Source organism: Ischnura elegans, chromosome 1 (genome assembly GCF_921293095.1).
Source record: "Ischnura elegans chromosome 1, ioIscEleg1.1, whole genome shotgun sequence".
NCBI classification, from domain to species: Eukaryota; Metazoa; Arthropoda; class Insecta; order Odonata; family Coenagrionidae; genus Ischnura; species Ischnura elegans.
The window spans coordinates 29,167,871-29,188,557 of record NC_060246.1 but is presented as its reverse complement, the minus strand read 5'-3'; the positions used below and the strand labels follow the sequence as shown (position 1 = coordinate 29,188,557).

The following is a 20,687-nucleotide window of genomic DNA, read 5'->3' as shown; positions in this document are numbered from 1 at the left end:
CCCAGATATGAAATAATTGACGAGCGATTGTGCAGAAGTGTTGTATAAGAATGGCGGACGACGGAGAGACAGCTGTATTGGAAGTTTCTACAGAAATTAAGCCTGCCCCTTTATTGAGTCAAAATAGTGGAGAAAATGATTCTATATCTCGATGGAGTAATTCTGTTGAAGGATCTGTTGTGAGTTTATCTAGGATTTTATCATAAATACTTAAATTGCCGAGTAGTTGGTTTGGCTGAAGTCATAGGACGATTTTTATAAGAATAGTAAGTTAAAAATGCATTCGATTTCAGGTCGCCTCACCTTCTATTGAAAGTTTTTCAACATTACCGGAACAAGAAGTTTCCGAGTTTGGCTTAGATACCAGAGATTTACAAGTCCGAGTTGACAATCCACAGAAACATCTCAATACTTTGGAAACGTTTATCACGTTTCGAATAACCACCCGGGTGAGTGTTTTTGGGTGATGGAACCCGATTAGTAAGATTATGGTTGTTCATAATGTTCTGAGTGGTAAATGGCTGACTGTAGTTTTATTATATCGGTGCATCGTTTGAAATAGTCGGGATATTTAAATGAGGCCTCTATTGATGATGATAATGAGTCATTTATTTTTTGAGTCAGTGTGTTCGTATATTCACTTCAGAAATGTTTCCTCGAGGGTTTCTTTGAGTGTCACGTGACGGCATAATTGCCTAAAATAAAACTTCATTGTTTCTGGAAACATGAAGTGATACTTAGCCATCTCTGGCTAACCACCCATGTGTGTGCCACCGAATAACACATGAAGTTATGGAATTATTGTATGCGATTTCGAGGGTTCGGTTTACCAATTGATTGCCTATTAATGGTAGTTATAATTTCAATCGTGCTTGAATTGATCACTTCTTTGCACCACCTCTGGGAGACCTTACCTAGTTTCACGTACCCAATCTAGCTTATCTGCCGGAATGAAATATTGTGGTTAAGGTGTCCCACCTCTATCAATGGGTTTTAGGAACCCAGAAAAGGTTGAGGAACGCGGGAAAACTGAAACTTTTATTTGTGGACATTTTAGTGATGATATTACGATATTTTCCTCCAACCCCCGTTATAGGAGGGCTTGACAATGAGGTTTTAAGCATGAGTAACCTGGTCTGGGTTCTTGTCAGTAATTAATGACCTAAGTCTTCTAACGACGTGACATTTTTCAAGACCATTACTTTTGTGCAGAATGGTATTTTGGAGGTGGGAGCAGGAATCTAAGGTCACTTTCACCTTAAAGGAAGGTTAGGAAAGGAATGATGAAGAATAATCTTGCTTGGGCATTAACCTGAAAAGTGACGGTGGCCTAATGTCTCCTCTGATGAAGCGCTGTAATAAAGGTGCCCTTTAAGTGCCACTGACGTAGGTATTGAGCTTTCCCTGAAAAATCTCTACTACAATTGCAGTTTGAACGCGGGCCCTCAGAATGGGAAGCCAACACTTTAGCCTTAAACCAATCCCCATCAATTCTTGGCTCCCATACTTCTCCTGGGCTGCAAGTATGTGTTTCCCCTCGTAAGATAGTGATCTTGTGTTGGAGGTCTGATGAGTGAAGCTGGTTAATTGTGAACTGTTCTATTGTGGGTAGCAATGAGATTTGGAGTGCATGCAGGTTGCATCATGGTGCACTGGGTGTCTGAGGGATCTCTTCCATCTTAGTGATTTGGACCTCGAGGAGGGAGATTCCTTCTTTGATTTCCTTCTCTATTATGAATCAAATTGCATCATGAAGGAGGTAGTATGCCAAAAAAACACAACCCCCCTTTTGTGCCCACACTGCAAGTATCATTCATACATTAAAGTTATTTCTTGGGCTTCTGGTATTATTAGCTCTTATCTCCAAATTTTATATCATTTGGTTTGGGGTGAAATAAGAATGAGGAACTGCAGAGAATTTTGCCAAATATGAAATGACCTAGCTAGGCCTCATCTTTAATTTGACTCCTCAGTTCAGTTGTACATGCATGTAATCCTGAGAACATACAACATCAACCAGATGGACAGCTCTTCCTCCTCGAAATATTTAGAGAAACATATTATTAAATACAAATTCCCCAAAAAGAGGGTCATTGCTTGCTGCCTACAGACAGCAGTGTAGAAAATGGTCCAATATGTGCACATATATGTATATTTATACAGACTGTCCCACTACTCTTGTGTCATTTTTGACCTCTTATTTTAGTAACTTTGCCTCAAGCAATATTCATAAAAATTGGCATATTTATGGGGAAAGGTCCAAGTTTTGTTGAGAGTTGGCAAAATTTTACAATTTTGACCTTTTGACCTCATAATGCGAGTCTAAATCAAAATTTTGAATTTGACTTATGGGGTTTCAATGTTAAAAAAATTGAGATAGAAAAAAGTCAGAATTTCATTGACCAAGATGTCAATTCTTAGGTTTTTGGACACAAGATAACCAAAAATAATACTTTTATGTATGAAAATTCAACCGATGACCCAGTGAGGTCATAGGGGTGACAAAAAGAATGCGCGGATAATCCGCAACCCGGATAAACCACAGCCGGGTAATTTGGGTCTGCTGTACACACATGTATCAATCCTTAATAAATGAACTTCATAATTGAAGCAAATTCACCTTGTCCAAACCGCCAGAAATTTTGATGACGATGTATTTTTATTTTATTGTTAAAAGAGTGAAATTTCTGTATGCATATTCTGAATTTTGAGGTGTAGCCAGAAAGACTGAAATACACTTTGCCGGCCTCGGTGGTGGCGGGGTAACGTTCTCGCTTGCCAAACAAGAGGTCGCAGGTTCGAGTCCCGCCTGGGTAGGTTTCCCCGGTCCAGGGCATGGTCGCTTGTGTACGTTTACTTGTTACATTTGTTGAACACCCCGGTGTAAAATGGCCAATAAGAGCTGTATCCGGTGGTATGAGAATAAAAAAAAAAAAAAAAAAAAAACTCGGTAATGCCTGAATTAAAAACTTTCTGCGAATTTTGTGGTAATCTTATATAATAATCTTATTAACAATTATTATAATTAGATAATCTTATTAAATGATGTTAAAATCAATGGAATTCTGAATCATCAGGTGTAAATTTTATTCTTTTAGCACTATTATTTACAGAGGTACAGCCTGGTAACACATGGTAACGCTAGGCGTTTGAGGGGTCAAGCAATAAAAATTTAAAAACTTTTCGAAAAACACATTTTAATGCCAAAAATGTTAAACTTTTATTATTTTTTGCAAAATACATTCATTTTCATCCGAAAGTATGCTAAAATATCAATGATATAAAAATAATTATTAAATACCAGTGATTTTAAAATATAGTGGAACTTCGATCTATCATTGTTCAGGGGGATGGATGAAAAAAACGATGAATGCGGGAAAACGATCAATGCAGGACTATTGGGCTAGGTTGCCTATGTCCCAGGAAACGCATGATTTTGGCGCATAATTATGATATTTATTTATGAATTCAATCAAGATGTTAGCTAATCACAAGTATATTAGTACCTTATCGAAACACTTAGGTCATATTGTTAATTCGACTAATATCTTTTTCAAATATCTTAAAGGAACCTTCCTAAAAAATGTTTGCACTCCATCTCGGCATTTGCACTACTATTATGGATTTCTGTGTGATGTAAAATTTCTTATCCATCAAACGCCATTTCCAGAACACGTATTCACGAGAGCAATTTGCATATTATGCCTAAAACAACTGCTTTGGTTGTGTGATTGGTTGTGAGATGGATCACAAAGGCCAAAAATAGTCTACTATTTGAAATGTTTCTTTCTAATACATATATTTTTCCTATAATTGAGGAAATATGTAAAGTTTGAACAATGTGGCATTAATTGTAAGCAGCACGCCCACCTGATCCTTGGTTTCATCCCACCTATTATTTTCACCAGGTAGCTTGCTCTACCCACACCCCTGCTGTCATGTGCTAGTGGACAGACCGAGGCGTTCTGCAATATTCACGTGCTTCTAGCCCGGAATCTTTTCTTCATCTTCAAATTATTTTCAGTCCATCTTTTTAAGTTCTCACTTGTTTCTTCGGAAGGTCCATGGGTCCGAAGACGAATAAAAATAAAACCAATAAAAATGAAACCTGACTTTAATAAACCCACACCAAAAAAAAACTCGCAAGTTTGAAGTCAACCCACCCTGGAAAGTACAGAAACACTCTTACGAGGTGAAGTTCGGGACTGATGCTATCACGTACGGCGTGTGCAGCGCATACTGCAGAGTGTGAAGGATGACCATATGACTGCGCCACGAAATTTTATATCCTAAAGATAAGGCAACTTACCCATTATTTTCTGATTAGCGTAGCACCAGATGAGCAGATGAATTCGGAGGAGCTAGTAAAGAGAAACAAAATATCCTGAGAAGATATCCCTTTGTCAGTAACACTGACAAGTACGTGAGACTTAAAAGTATACAACAGACTCGTTTTAACGAAGTTCACGGGACCTAAAAACTTGTGGTTCGTTATAACGAAGTTCGTATGAACGTTTCATTTAGGAATCGTCGAAGAAAAGTATACTATAAAAGCGATTAAATTACACGCAAATATACATGAACAGGAAAATTCGCTTTAGTTTCTCAATCGCGTAAATCATGTTTATTATATACTGTTTTTATTTCGACGATTCCTAAAAGAAACTTTCGTACGAACTTCGTTATTACGAATCTCCGGTTTTTCGGTCCCGTGAGCTTCGTAATAAAGGAAGTCTACTGTAGTGAATTGATAACTGATAATAACCTGATATCCTGTTTTTGGAAAAAATGCCTCATCAACTGCCGAGAAACTCGGATAAGAGGACATCGAGTTTCGCCAAAAATCACCTTAGTATTTTTCCAACTAATTCCTTGCTAAAAATGTTTATATAACATTAGAAATACATCATGTTTGTTCCCGTTCTTTTTTAAATTACGTGCACATTACTTAGTAGTAATGTGCACGTCCACTTCCCCTTGATTCCCAAGCAGTAGGTATTCCTCCGCCGTACTACCTATATAAGTCTTGATCTCCAGGTGTGGCTGGTTCGGAGGCTGATTCAGTAGGCTGATTCGGTTGGCTGATTTCGGAGGGCAGATTTCAGAGAGCAGAGTTCGGAGACAAGAGTTCCGAGACTTAGAGTCTCCAAGTCTTTGAGTCGAAGGGCCTTTGCGCAAAAAAACCTTACAGCGAAAAGTCCTTAGCAGGAGAAGTTCTGCGGATAAGTTCGGAGGAATTAGGAGGAATTTCTGGAGGGGGGGGGGTACCAAAAAATTTTGGGTGGGGGTATACTAAAAATGCCACAAATGTGGGAACGATAGATCAGGGTTCCATTACAGAATTTATGTATCAATAATGCACAGAGCAAAAATAACGTGATTTTAGCACTTCATTCGATGCCACTCATAGAAAGGAGCAAAGCTGTCAATGCATAACTCTGCATTGCATTTGAAGCATTTTGTTCTTATTCTACTGGTTCAGTTTTCCGTTGCACACCATGGCCGCTGCTGTTTGGATTTTATCAGGTGGTTGTGCCTGTTGAACTTATTTCGTCAGGAACTGTGGAAAGAAGGTAAACGGATTCAGTGTAATATGTTCTTTGAAACATGGATCAATTGCTAATCTATTTCTTTAGCCAATCACCCCATTCCAACCACACTTCCTCTCAATTATTGTGCATGTCCTGGAGATTTTGGGGGATCCTTGTATCCAGGTGTGACTGCACCATGAGAACTCAAGCTGAGTTATGTTTTTTCAGGATTTCCACATCAGTATCTATGCGGAAAGCATCTTTTCATCCAGAATCCAAGTAAAAATGTGCCATGATCATTTCTTTGCCCTCACACTACCTTTCCAAATTCTTTATAGAAGCTTTTCACTTCCCTAGGTTTTACTAAGTAGCTATCTGAGCTATTGAGGCACCACACTTTTTAGCTAAACCCTAATTGACCTCCCCCGCATGAATCGCTAACAGCCACATCTTCCAAAATGGGATATTACTGACTCATTGAAATGCAATCACTGTTTTTCTCTGAAATATCAGCCGAATCTTTCTTTTGCCATGTCCATAAAAGGGCGAATTTTCCACATCTTTCCTGATTTATCCATAGTGGTGTTTTCACAGCAATGAATAAATCTTCTAATTTGTAGAAATCTGTCACGTCTCATATCATGTTATACACCAGATGTGATTTAATGTGTTTTTTGTGGACAACATTTTAAGAAATCAATGCTCTATTAAGAAGTAGGTTTGTCACTTTGAATGTTGTTGATTTTATTTAAAAACTCTTTATATTCCATTTTATCATTTTTATTTTTATGAACAACTAACTTTGTAATATAAAATTTTATTTCTGATCTAATGCCTTTATTTTATTCTTAACAGACCTCCCGTGCCGAGTATGAAGAAACAGAATATGTTGTGAGAAGACGTTATAATGATTTTGTTTGGCTGAGGCAAAAACTAGTTGAAGATTTTCCTACTCATTTAATTCCAGTAAGTGTATTTATGTGATGAAAACAGGTTTTTGTCATTACTTCTCTACAATAGAGTTACCACTGACAATAATATGATTTCTTTTATAACTGGCAAGGGTTATTTGCTAGTTATAAATCATTCAAGTTTTGCTGAATTTACTTAAAATTTGTCAACTCTTAAATTATTCACGAACCTATTTTGTTGTTTGCTCAAGTCAAATGCCCGCTGAAGTTTTTCACATAATTTTTCTGAGTAATTATCTTTTTTTCATGTGTAAGTGATTGTGTTAGCTTCTTTATTTAGAGGTCTTGATGTTATTCAAGTGATATTTTCATATTTGATTTTTGACTTGCTAAAAAAGTTGGTCACTTGAATTTGGAAAGTTTATTTTTACCTCTACTATTCAAGCCTGCCTTATAAAATTTTCTGTCGTGGTTTTATTAATGTATTCTTGTCTTCATTCTTTATCATCATTTAATCATGCCATTTTGTAATTTGCAGCCACTTCCTGAGAAACATTCACTACTTGGGCAGTTAGATCGTTACTCAAGGGATTTTGTGTACGCAAGAATGGCTTTGCTTCATCGATTTCTGAATCGGGTGGCAGATCATCCTGTACTGAGTTGCCATCACTCAGTTCGCTCCTTCTTGACTGCCAAACCCTCTGTAAGTCTCATATATTTTTCTGTGCTTGTTTTTTTTTCATTGCATTTTCAATGCAGGCTACTTCAGTGTAAAATGATAACGTATAAAATGAGTGTTATTATGCTGTACTTACATTTCAATTCTACTACGTGAACTGCTGTATGATTCAAATTTTCTGCCGTATGAAAAAAATCCCCTGCACCCGGAATTGAACTGCAGACGTTTATTTCTACTGTGGAAAAACCATTGATGAGCTTATCGGCCCACTCACATCGACCATCGCACCCTCCAGATTTCTTTATTCATATGGCAATTTTATTTGCATTGAAATCAATTAACTTCAGCTCAATGGACGGTTCATGGTTCAAGGTTTTTTTTTTCGCAACAATAAATGGGAATGGTATCATATTAGTATTAATTAAGGACATGCGTTTGTCCTCTAGAATTCTGCCTTCTTTTGCTAGGTATGTATTCTCATTGTTAGGGTTAAATTTTTGAAATGATTGTATTGCATTGTCATCCCTTTGCTGACTTTTAAATTTTTAAGCTTAAGTTGCCTTTGATGCTTATCAAGGGTAATATTAAAATTGAGGGGGCTTCTCCTACCATACGTGTGTCTACCATTTTACACTTTACACTTGCTGACTCCATGCATGATTATATTAATTTTCTGTGTCATACACATTTAATGTATGCAACTGGATCTAATTTTTAAATACTTTTTATTAATAAAAAAAAATGTTTCATGAAGCTAATGAGTTATGTAATATTTTTATTTCAGTAGATATCTGTATCTTAATTCAACATTCATGTGTAAAATTTGTGCTGTGTATGTTAATTAGCACATATTTCATTTTGAATCCATAAATTTTGCTAAATTTCACATGGTATCATTGTTTTTGTAGGAATTTTCTATTATTAGGAAAACCAAGAGACAGGATGGATCAGGGGGTGGAGGATTTCTTGGTCGTTTCTCAGATTCCATTCATAATATTGCTAATGTGTACTTGGCTCGAGAACGTGCACCTCCGGAGTTTGAACGTGTGAGTGAATATGTGGCAAGTCTAGGGGATAAATTAGCCAATGTGGACAAAGTTGGAGCTCGTATCCACAAGGAAAGGTTAGGTATGTATCAATAGGGGAAAAGTTGTGTAGTATTGCGTTTATTAGTGCATATTTATTATCTTAGTCCATTCCCTGTTGAGTTGGTGCTTTTATCCCTTTCCTTTGGCCTTTCCCGGTTGTCATGTATTTGTGGTCAACCATTTCCTTATGTAATGGATTTGCTAAATCATGTGTTGCTTTAGCCTGAACATATATTTAAGGGGAAACAAATTATTTATTTTACATTTTTTAAATGAAATTATTTCATCAATATTATGCTTCCAGCTAAAAATTCTGTGGCAATGGTTTAACAAAAGAAGTATGATTAAAAAATATCGGTAGAGTTGTGGTAGAATTTTTAGGTGTACAACGAAACATAAGGAATGGATTTATAACGTTAAATTTGCAAGTACATAGTAACACCAAAAGCTCTGTGTTTATTATTCCACTGCATCAAAAATCAACAGACTGTAGAAGCATGCCATGATTGTAGCTCTCATTGTGACAAAGGGTGTTGATAACATTTTCTCTTGGAATGCAAAATGGCACAGTGACCCAAGAATATGCTTTCTCGGATTTACAGAACCTCTTAGGTTTGCTTAGGTGTAGCTTAGCAGCTTCTATACGTATAAAAACTATCTGTTTGCTTTTGTGTAGAAGGATTCAAATCATGTTAAAGCATTCTTTGTTCCCCTGTGTAGAATAATGTTCGACGTCCCAACATGTCATTTGGAGCAAAAGGGGGAATAGAGGGACTTGGGTTTTTTCTCTTCTGTATTTGTTTTCAGGATCCTTTTAATATTTTTATATCTTCAAACATTTAGCACCTCCAAGTAATGTCTGATAAAAATTCAGTGTATATTTCAAGTTTGTTTCATATAAGCTGGATTTACTGGATTTTTCATGTTGATGTACATATTATGAATACATATGTACTTCTGGAAAAAATTTAATTCTGCTAGCAAGTTGTAGCTTGGATATGGTGATGTGGTTGAACCTTATTTCAGATGATGTAGATACAAGTCCAATTGGTTGAAGGTTGAAGTCGTCGTAATTGGGTCAGTGCCTGCTACCATCTTCATTCCTGTCTAAAGAATAATTGAAAAATAAGAAAAAGTTTACCTGTCAACCCAATGCCACATAGCCTGGGAATTAAAACATTCCTTGGAATCTTTTTATGGATAATATGTAATGAATTTGTGTGTGTTTTCCCTGAAAATTTGGTTAAGAGATTTATGAGTAAATACTTTTATATTTCTTTGTGTGACATGCTCAGTCTGCATTTTTACCCTCTGTTTTCTGGGTTGTTCCATCAGCCACTGCATGGTTATCTTTGTCCATTTTGAGTTGTGCTCCTGCCCCTTTCTTTTCCCTGCTGTGAATGAATATTGTATGTTTATGTGTGAGTACATTTATAGGATCACTGCATGGATTATTTTCTTCAAGTTTGTATTTATTTTTCAATTGAGGAATTTGTATTTTAACCTTTTTTCAAGTGATAAATTGAATTTTTATGGTCATGAGTCAGATTTCATATGAGGGTTAAGGCAAAGTTTGGAATTCCTTTTTAGTATACCTTGTGTAGTGCACAAAAGATATACATATGTATCTTTATGGGTGTAGCTTTAATTATCTAGCATCCATTAATTACATGAGGTGATTTTGGCAATTTTTGGACCCTCCCTTCCTCCTTAATGAGATATCATGAGATTTAGCTCAACCCCCACCCTCTAATCTCACGTGAGATTGTTTATAATGTGTATTTTCAGTGTAAATATGTTGATATATGCTTTATTGTGTTGGATTTGTATTTTAAAAAACAATTTAAAAAATTATATATATTTGAGATTACTAAGATTGGAATTTCACACTGTCTCTTGCAGTAAAAAAATTACGTGATACTTGCTAGGACCCCCCTTTTCCCCCACGTGAGATTTGGTGAGAATCGGCTTGAATACCTCCCTCCCATATGCCTCACAAAATGTATGAATGCCTCCTTAGTCTTTGATTATTTTTATGTTTTGAAAATTCTAGTGATCTCTTGTAATATCCTTGCATTTTCCTTAACGTGGGGTAGAACACCTAAATGGATTGCAGCAACTTCACCCCATTTTAAGTCTCTGGTCAGCATCTGAAGCAGAACCTGATACCAGCCATTGTGAGGCAGGTTCAAAAGTTGGTGGTCTTGGGGTTGCCATATCGGCTGTGGCAGCTGCTGTTGAGAAGGCTGCAAAAGCAGAGCGTTCTGCCACTGCCGCCCATTCAACACTTGTGGCAAGGCCTTTGAGAGAATACCTTCTATACATTGAGGTAAGTTTATTTTAGTTATATTCTTCATAAATTCAGGTTTATTTACTTGAACTATTAACTTTTTATGTAGTGTCTTATGTAAACTGAGGTAAATTTACCTTTATCATGAAAATTGGAAGTGAAATTTTTTTAAGGATTTGCACAGAAAATAATGAATTCTAAGTTTTTTCTTTTGTGAAAATTTTGATGTAAGGATGAGACATTTATTAAAATCCCATTTTGGAGTACACAAGGGTAGTTGGAAAATGCTCTGCCATTTATACCAAAACAGAAACCATTATATTTTTGTACTTTCACATGTCATACTGCATATTGCTGCCAGCTATAAAAAATTGTTCCTTGCAAATGCGAGTGAGTGAAAAATTAGCATTTAGTATCGTGGTCCATCCAGATAAATTTTCCATATGAGCCTCTTATCTTCTTAATAGGCTTGAAACTTTTTATTTTCATACTCTTTAATCACTCATGTTTGATATGTGGCACGATGTGGTAGAAATTCTTAATACTGATTAAGTAAGACGCAATATCACTTGTGGAAATAAATTAAGTCGAAAATACAGCAATTTATAATTTATTCATTCAAGTCCTTAATCACTTTTAATATTTTGTGCTCAAAAGATTTTCATATCTATTGTTAATGAATGACCTCAAGTTGCAAATTGTTTCCTCTACTTAAAGGCAGTGAGAGAGGCTCTTGCAAGAAGGGATGCGGTGCAGGCCTCTTATGAAGCTTACGTCGATGAGCTGAAGAGGAAACGAACTGAGCGCGTGGCACTCCAGCAGCAGGTGGGGGATTTGAGTGGAGATTTGGGTGAGACCCAAGGGGGATGCGCTCCTCCTGGTCGTACTGGGGCTCCATTCCAACTGGGATCTGGCCTGTGGAAGAGCGCTGGGGAAGCAAGAGAAGAGAAGCTTCGGCGCTTGAGCACAACCATACCGGAATTGGTCCAGCAAGTTGAGGTATGTGTGACCATGATAGGTCTTGTCCAGTGTAGTTTATGGGTAGGGAACCCATTCAATAACCCTGCTATGTAGATGGACAATAACTGTGTAAATTGAACATGCTTGCAGTGCATCAGAATCTCTTTTCCATGGTTCAGACTGCGGTGCTACTCACTGGTGGGCCATGGATACATTCAGCGTGAAAGTAAACGGGATCACCTATTTTACTGGTGATGGCAGAAATAGCAACTACAAATACACATGTACAATGTTTATTTCTCAATTCACCAAACATGAAAGCACATTAAATATGATACACATAACTCCCCTGATTAAATCACTTAGCACAACTCAATTGAAAGGCTACCAGGTGATATTTTTCTCATGCTAAATGGTTTCACATGCTAAATGATCGATAATTATGTGATTTTATGAAAAAATAGATCTTGTGCCTCTTTCAAATTGTATGGAAATGAAAGAAAAATGGAAAGTAAATATGACAATGGGAATTTTGGGCTTCATGTTGCACCTTCAGATATTAAGAGTGCTTTATGATTATCCCCTCATAAAGAATCCCCTCATTGAGAATGCATGTTATATGTACTTCTACTTGCTGAACTCAGAGCATCCTCTGCACTTCCGTTTGACCTTAATATAAGCTACTGGTGAAATGTTGAAGAAATTGTTTCTTGATCAAATATCTAAGCCTTGTCTCCATAGTCATTTTCTTTTTAATTTGAATTTTTATTGATTAACAAATTATGGAAATCATTTTATTTTTCTGTAGGATTATCAAGATAAAATGGAGTGTGCCAATGAAAACTTGCGAGCTGATCTAGAGCGTTGGCATCTAGAAAAGAAAGATGATCTCAAGCAGCTATTTATTGGATTGGCCAAGCAGCAAATACAGCTTTATCAAGAGGTTAGCTTACATTGGTTCGCTGGTATAATTTTTGCATGTGTGATATTTTCCCTTTTTGTTTCCCTTGGGAGATGAATTTAAGCATATCTCACAAGTCAGGAGCAATTTTAAGTTCCCAGATATATTTATATCCCCTCTTTCTTGTTATCTTGAATGAAAGTTGTAATAAAAAATTTAACAGCCTTAGTAAATACAGTAATACCTCCATACAATGCATTTGTGTCGGCCGGAAAATCCATGGCGTCACTCTAGGAGTGTTGTTGTATGGAGGTGATATGAGGGTTGCATTTTTGCAGGAGCATCCAAGTGTTGTGTGTGCTTTAAGATTTTAAGAAGCAAATTGAGTAAATCTTTCAATCTTGCTTCATTCATCTTAAAAACCTGAAAAAACGATGGTAAACAACTTTTTTTATTTATCGTCAAATACTGGTGCTATCACAGGGTCATTTTCAATGTGTGTATTTTTAATTGAAATTGTTATTTTTTTATCATCTATCCTGCTCTACACCTCATCACTTACCTTATTTAAGGTCTGGAATTAAAGAAATGCCAAAATTGATGCACTGAGGATTACATACCTATTTTTAAAGAACTTCATAATGTTGCTGTCTAGTTGATATTATTCTTGGAGTGCAATAGTTCATATCGATATCGATTATCACTTTATGCAGAAATTTTGCATGGAAGAGCACATATTGCCCTATAGACTCAAATGCATTGTTGGAACCCCTTTGTAATACCAGTACATATTTATGTTCAGGACCGGTATATATCATGTTCCGTTTAACAACAAATGAAGTTAGGTGGGGTGAGTTAGTTACCTCAAGTAAAAATGTGGCAGTGCACTGAGGTCACAGTGGCAATCACAGATGACGATGCCTTCACAGAAGCTGCACTTGATCTTTGGTACACCCGTTCTTTTGTGCCAAAATGCAGTATGCCAAGTCATGCTGTTTATGTGATACTGAGAATGTATTTCGTAATAATTTCAATTTGATTTATCTCTGTAAGATGAAATCATTATAGCCATAGTGCCTTGGCTTATTGCTCAATCATATTTAATTAAAGCGCAAATTTGGGTCGCAGGAAACACCTACCACGTACGTATTCCTTCTTTGAAATCTCTAGAGAAGATTCACACTATATAACTGTCATGTTCTGCCTTAAAATTTTCCATGGCTGAAATTCTATTGCAATACTTCTACTAGAGCTTTTTAACAAAATAGTTCCTGAGTACAACAAGCATTGCAGTACTACGGTGTATGCGAAGAGAGGTTTGGAACTCTTTTTACTCCATCTTATAGGACATTGCATTCACGAAAGCATTGATTTAAAATTTCAGATTCAGATTCAATTTCTTTGATGAATTCGGATCGGAAGTATAAGGTGAAGCGGATTATCCATGGATATTTGGATCTGGGGTATCCGATCTGACCATCCCTAGTAAGCATCATAAGGTTAAGACTACTAGTGAATACCTACTTATCTCCGAGCACCATACATATTGTGTAAATTTAGCTGAAAAATGCCACGTGGATTTTTAGTATTGAAAGTGGAAATTTTGATAAAAAGTCCAGGCAATCCACTCCTAGTTGCCGTTCATCCAGTAATGCAGAGCAGAGCAATAGACTGTGCCGCATGGAGGGAAGCAACAGTCAGAGCCGTACATAGCAAAGTAATAGACAGCCATGCAGAGCGGAGCTTTGGCTTCCCTTGCAGGTTTCTTATGATTGGAACCATCAGAGTTGACTATGGCCTTCACCAAGCCAGAGCATCAAGGCGAGAGAGTTCCAGACTGGAGAGTCATGTTCACTGCTTGTGCCGTATTTGCGAAGTGAATTAAAGCAGCCCATGAAAGTTCTAGGATTAAGTTAATCAACGTTTTCAATGGCATACAGGAAATAAAAATGTGTGACAGTGTTGCTACCATCGTCAGAATGAAAGATATGAGTTATTGTCTTATGCCTTGGCCTTTCCCATTTAATTATCTAGCCCTCAACTGCTTTCATTACTTTTTTGGGAATTAGGTATACCTTTTAGCCCTTACAGTTGATTTGGTAAAGAAATGCCTCCAGCAATGGTAATGAACCTGATGCCTAGTGGTATTGCCTGTGTTTCAGCATAAATCAAATTGTCTTCTAAAGCTACCAGAAGTGACATGGGAGATCTGCGAGATATGGTAGCTAAATCAGTTTGAGCTTGTGGGCTGAGTTCCAATAGGATCTAGTTCTGGTTTTAAATACTAGTCAGCCATGTGAAAGCATTCACTGACAAATGGAGAATTGAACCACGGACCTTTGCCTTTCTTGGCTACTGTACAGACTACTACGCTATCCAGGTTTCTTGATTTCCATGGCAATTTCACCTAGGTTCATGGTGCTAGATGTTGGGCCCTTGTGGTCCTTCAAGGATGGTAATGCAAGAGAATATGGGAAGAAGAAAGCCACTGCCAAGGGTGCAGTAGCGGATACAGGAAAAACTCAAGGGGAGAGGGGCACAAAAGATATCTTGAGCTACCTTTAATTTTGTCGTATTTAAAAATAATTAAGTCATATGCAAAGTTTAAAAAAGTTTTATTTAAACAGATAATACGCATATACAAGGCAGTGCCATCGAATGATACAAAAAAGTCACAGCTGTGGTTCTGTAATGTTAAACAATGTGGGCGCTCCCGTAAGGGGGGGCGCGCACCCCCTGTGCCCCCATATATATCTGCTATTGCAAGGGTAAACCTCATCCAGTCTTAGCTCTGTGCTTGGTGGTGAATGAATTAAGTCTCATGGCAATTAATGTAAACTAAGATTGGTCTGGTGGATTCAGTTCAGGTTAGTAAATGAACCAGTCCAAATAGACTGCTCTATAATTAGCAGGCTTAGTCAGTACCAGTTTCTAAACTCAGCCAGGACTGACAATGCTTCTTTGAATGGTAAATGCATTGAGCTGATCTACCTCAGTTGTGATTTGCAGTCCTTCTTTGTCTCCTGATGATGCAAATAAATAAAATACAATTAATGTTAGGTACTGTTGATTGATTTATACTAGTGGAAAGACACACTGCAAAATATGGAAGGGAGGTAGGCAAATGGAAGATTTGATTGTTAAAGATTGATACATTAAACTTTCATCTGTGATTTATCCTGCATTTCTTTTTATTTTTCAGTTTCTCAATGCTTGGGAGGAAGCTCTGCCTATTATCAAGGTAGGGCCAGCATCTGCGTCAGGGGATGGTGGTTCTGGATTAGAGTCCACTTCAGCAGAATTTGTAGATCCTCCATCTCAAATCAGCAGCTGACTCCATCGCTAGATCTATTGGATTGGCTGTATGTGTATGTGGTGTATTTCTATCTATTGTACTATGCTTCAAGACAATATCCGTCACAAATTAAGTTTCAATCTCTATGCATTCGCGATTATATCTCTATTTTCTTATACTCTTAAAGTAGGTGTTTCGAAGTTACGTTTATGTGTAGTTAACTCGGACAATTAAGGTGTTATAATGACTTAACACTTTGATTTTCATTAATATTTCATTGCATATTCTGATGGAGAAATTTATTATTGTTTGTGGGATTTATTTATTTATCATTGAATAATTTTGTTAATTTATTTATTTGGTATTAATTTTTTTTGTATGTTTCTCACGGAACTTTAAAAGGTGAGGATGTTATGATTTATTCCTTTTAGCTTAAATGTGTTGTATTATTACATAGCTGGAGAGCTATTGTGAGAGTTAAGATGAAACTCAGGGTTTTGATGATTAATTCCATCGACAGTAGTCATTTTCTTGTTGTCTAAATATATTTTTTTTGATGGTGGAATATCTCAAATAATTCTCGATTCTTTAAGTCACTTTTATTTAAGCATCTCTGATTCTGATGTTTTCCCATTATGTATTCATTCCTGATTTCAATAGTTCCTTGAGTTTGAGAATATTCATGATTTTCCTGTGTTATCCATACAGTTTGTATTTCCACATTATCCACTTTTTGCACCCGATTTCGCTAGTTGTACGCTTTAAGCTGTTATGGAAAAGCCTTATGACTTTGTTTGTGGGAAGATAATAACCAAAAATTTTTCTGCTTGGTCAATATGACATTCCATCGCAGAATTATCGTATTTTACTGTGAAAAATAAATGTATCAAAATGTTTAAATGTGCTGTGAAAAAGTTCATATTTTTATGAAGTGCAATTCTGAATCAATAATGAGGAGCTTAAATCTTTTTGAGATCTGGAGTTTATATTATGTATTTTGGATTTGGTAGTTGAGAGTATATGGCTTGGAAAAGTGTACTTATATTTATTTTCACTGATAGTATCTACTAAGCTTGTAGTTGTTAAATGTAAATTATATCCTGTCATCTATGAGAAGAATGGCTTTTTGGTAAGCTGTTACTTGATAAACCCATCTTTTACGAGAAGCAAAAGTAGATTCTTTTACAAGGAATGCATACAGCTTTTCTCTTGCTACGGTAGTGCTCATGAATGAAGTTTATGAATTCATAAATGGTTTGATTTGGAATATTGCTAGGGGTGGATTTATTCGTCCGATTTTGTACCCAGATATTTATCTCTCAGATTATAATCTCATGCCATAGTGTTTTTATCAACAAATTTGAAAGTCTTGTCTTTATGGCTGTACTGATAATAAAGTCATAAATTACTTTTGCTATGCATAAAATATTATATCATCTCAGGTTTACTGTGTCTGATATTCAACTTCAATGATGTTTTGAACAGTATTTATTACCAAAATTGGTCGATCTCACATTTTTTTATGTGAAGGAAGATTTTAGTGGCATTTGGATACATTTCATCACATTATGTGTGATCTTTTCTGCTAGTTTTTCAGATTAAGTATAGTTAAATACAGTTCTGAGTACATATTCGAATAGCTTTCATAGGGGTACATTTTGATATATAATGCTGGTTTATTACTATTGCCGAATTGGAGCAAATAATAAATAATACCACTGCCAGGTATGTTAACTGAAGTTTGTTAGAGACCTAATGGTATTGGACTTTTCTGATTGTGATATGAAGTTATGCCGTTAAGGGTGCCAGACCCCTAAAAGCTATTAATTTTTTCCTTTGAAGATCTTTGTAGCAGTCATGGCTATTAATTTTTGAACTTAAACAGACTTGCCTGCATTCTCATCCCTTATTTTTTCCAACTATTGTTGAATATGGTTAAATTTCCTTAAAACCACCTGTCATCATTTGGGTTGTTTTCATTAATGCATCATGCCCAAAATGATGTACTTGCCCTGGGTAATTTATTGTTAATAAAAACTGGTTATCTCATAATATGTTTGAGAGGACTTGACTTGAAAGAACTATTCAAAGGAAAGGAAATTTATATCTGACCAAGAATATTTAATAGTAATAGAGAGAGCTATGTGGAGGGACAGAATATTGTTTAATATGTATTGTGACTACTGACATTAGGAGCATTATTAGTTAGGTAATGAAAATGCTTATGCCAGGTGCACTTGAATCTCAGTGATAATTTCTTCAAGTGATGAGCTCAAAGGTTTTGGTAATATGTTGATAATTTGCTTTAAATGCCAAATATCTCTATTCCAGTGCATCTATTATGAATCTGATGTTGAAAATGTGGCGTGAAATAATCTTTGCTTGTGTGAAAAAATGTCATTGTAAAACTACCCAACAAATCATTCCAGTCTTGCTTCATTCAATGCTTGTAATGTAATCTCTGTCATATTGTATGTACATCCTGTATTTATATTTGTTTTATTTATACATTCCACCACGCAAATATGTTGATCGTGTTTTCTGAAAATGTCTTAAAAGTGCAATACAGGGAAAACTTATGCATTAATTCTCAGTAGTTTTTTTTTCAATTCCCCATTTATTTAAATTTAATTTGAAATTAAGCTCATTATCATATATTTTCATGCCATATTCTGCCAATAAGGAAAAATTGGGTACTTATCACTTACAAAGATCCAATGACAATGAGGACTTGAATAATTCGTTTTTATTAAAATTAGAGGTGTGAAATTTGTACAGTTAAATTTAGATGCATTGATTGTGAGCAATTGGAAATTTGAATGGAGTCAAGTTGAATAATGAAACAAACAAAATAAAATAGCGAGAGAATTATTCTGTCTCGATACAATATTTAACATAGGTACGTCCGAAATAATAAGAAAATAGATAGTAAATAGATGCCTTAGAAGTGTTAGACTCAACAGATTAATCTGGGCACTCCCTAACTCACTCACACTCACCCACCCGTGTAACATAACCGTTACAAATTGCGGAAGAAACTGTGATTAACAGAACCCCACTAAAGGTAAAAAAAATAAACTGAAAAATCTTTAGTTACACACGCAGAAAACATTGTCAACAACCTCCCCAAGCTGGCAAGCACATTTATCACACAACAAGCCACATACCTTAAAAAGAAACAGGGTAATAGGAATACAAAATCGGGAGACAATGTTGTTGAGCATTTGAGTCAAGTCTCACAATCAGTGCACCACACCAGAGAGTTTTAAAGAGATGACTGTTCCTGTGGAAGTCCAAAATGCAAGAGAGCGAACCATGCTGCACATCCTGCTGTCAACAGGGTCCTGGACAGGTTCCCAAAGCGCATGTGCTTTACTACTGCTCTGTCATCTGCTACAATAGCCCGCTTCCGATATACGCCTTAACTTTCACTGCTGATTGACTGGCTGGCAGGCAGAATAGTGGGAGACTCAAACTGGCCAAGTCCAAGTCTTAATCATAGCCAGGCAGCATTTCCGTGTAAAAGATGTAGTAGCTCTCTCTCTTTCCTTCTCTCTCCCTCTCCGTCTCTCTCTCTCTTAGGGCAAGGGAAAAAGGAGAATTTCACGTGGCTTGTTCCTCCCAATTATACCCTCGAAAAGTTAACACAAAAAAATATTAATCATAGTTTCCTCTGTCACAATAAAAAAATTCTTTCATAAATAGAATACAGGCAGGCACACTTAAATATAGACAGTAGAATACAGGCAGTGATATCTAAATACAGAACAAAAATTAAAACAAATGCAGTTTTCCACAAATATTAATTAATATAGCTTTATTGCTCTTGCATTCTGGACTTCGCTTTTTTTCAAACAAGCTTTACACCATTACAGTAGATGACATAATGTGCTATGCTAACTTTTTTCAGGCCATCTTAAGATGCAGTTAGTAAGTAATGCTACATAATGATTAGATAAATGTTGCAATCAACTCAGTAATATTTTATAGGTTTACTTTTATCCTTACGGGAGTGAGCTACTAACCCTTCTCCAATCTAAGATGGTAATGCAAAATTAACATTTTAAAAATGAGCTGCCATTCTAGATATTATTTCTTTTCTATTACTCCCACAGCTATAGTTAAAAAAAATATTTTGAAACATTTATTTAGAGCATTTTTAGCTCCCAAAAAGAGGGAATTTTGCAAAATGCCAGATCTATAGCAGTTTCAATTGCTCCTTCATACTAATGAGAGTTCCCTATGTTTTGGGGATTAATGTAAGTGCAAATATTCCACTGGGGAATATACATTTGTTTGAACTTAGATCTAAATAAAAAATCCTTAGACTTATTCCAAATAGTCTTACCATGCAAGTCTCTATGGTATCGTCTTGGTCAGTGGAGGGTTTAACTGGCTTAAAAAGACAATATGATGTATGTTTCTGACAGTAGTGTAGCCAGGAATTTTTCTCAGGGGAGTCGATGGGAATCTTTTTGAAAAGAGGGTACTAATTAGAAGGTTTCAAACTAATTTTAACACTTTTCATGATCGAAAAAAATCTTAATTTTCCAAAGGAATTTTTTCTAAAGTCATGATTTTTCAATACAGTAGACTTCCGGTTATCCGGCTGCGGGTTATCCGGGTTGCGGATTATCCGTGCATGATTTTTCACTCTCGCTCAATGTTTTGCGCGATATTTATTTAAAAAATCGGACGCATAACCATCGGAATTACGGCATTAATGCTAGGATACACCGGTCTTATTACTTCCGTTAGAATCCCCTTCGTAAAACGGAAGGTGTCACGCGCTAGCTGCATTCACTGGAGCTCCGTGTTCCTGTTTTCTAAGCCTCACAGTGCGCGACCGTGCTCCTTGATCACGGATACACGTCGCGCAGCAGTTGCAACCCGGGCAACTTGTGCGAGACGCGACTGCGTGGCGTGGTGCCTGACAGTGTAGTTTCCGACGTCGAGCAGTGGTTTTGAAGCATTCGTGCATAAGCACTTTTCCGTATCCGTGATCACACAACAACGGATGTGTGGTTTTCGA

The 20,687-nt window shown here is 36.4% G+C and overlaps 1 protein-coding gene across 1 annotated transcript; it reads left to right on the top strand.

Moving 5' to 3' along the window:
• The first annotated feature begins 28 nt into the window (after window positions 1–28).
• LOC124157730 (sorting nexin-7-like) lies at window positions 29–18,242 on the top strand. Its single transcript, XM_046532710.1, has 9 exons — window positions 29–179; window positions 294–449; window positions 6,387–6,497; window positions 6,981–7,145; window positions 8,030–8,249; window positions 10,306–10,538; window positions 11,217–11,498; window positions 12,268–12,402; window positions 15,563–18,242. The coding sequence occupies exons 1-9, from the start codon at window positions 51–53 to the stop codon at window positions 15,692–15,694; spliced, it is 1,563 nt and encodes a 520-aa protein (XP_046388666.1). The 5' UTR covers window positions 29–50; the 3' UTR covers window positions 15,695–18,242.
• Window positions 18,243–20,687: the final 2,445 nt, after the last annotated feature.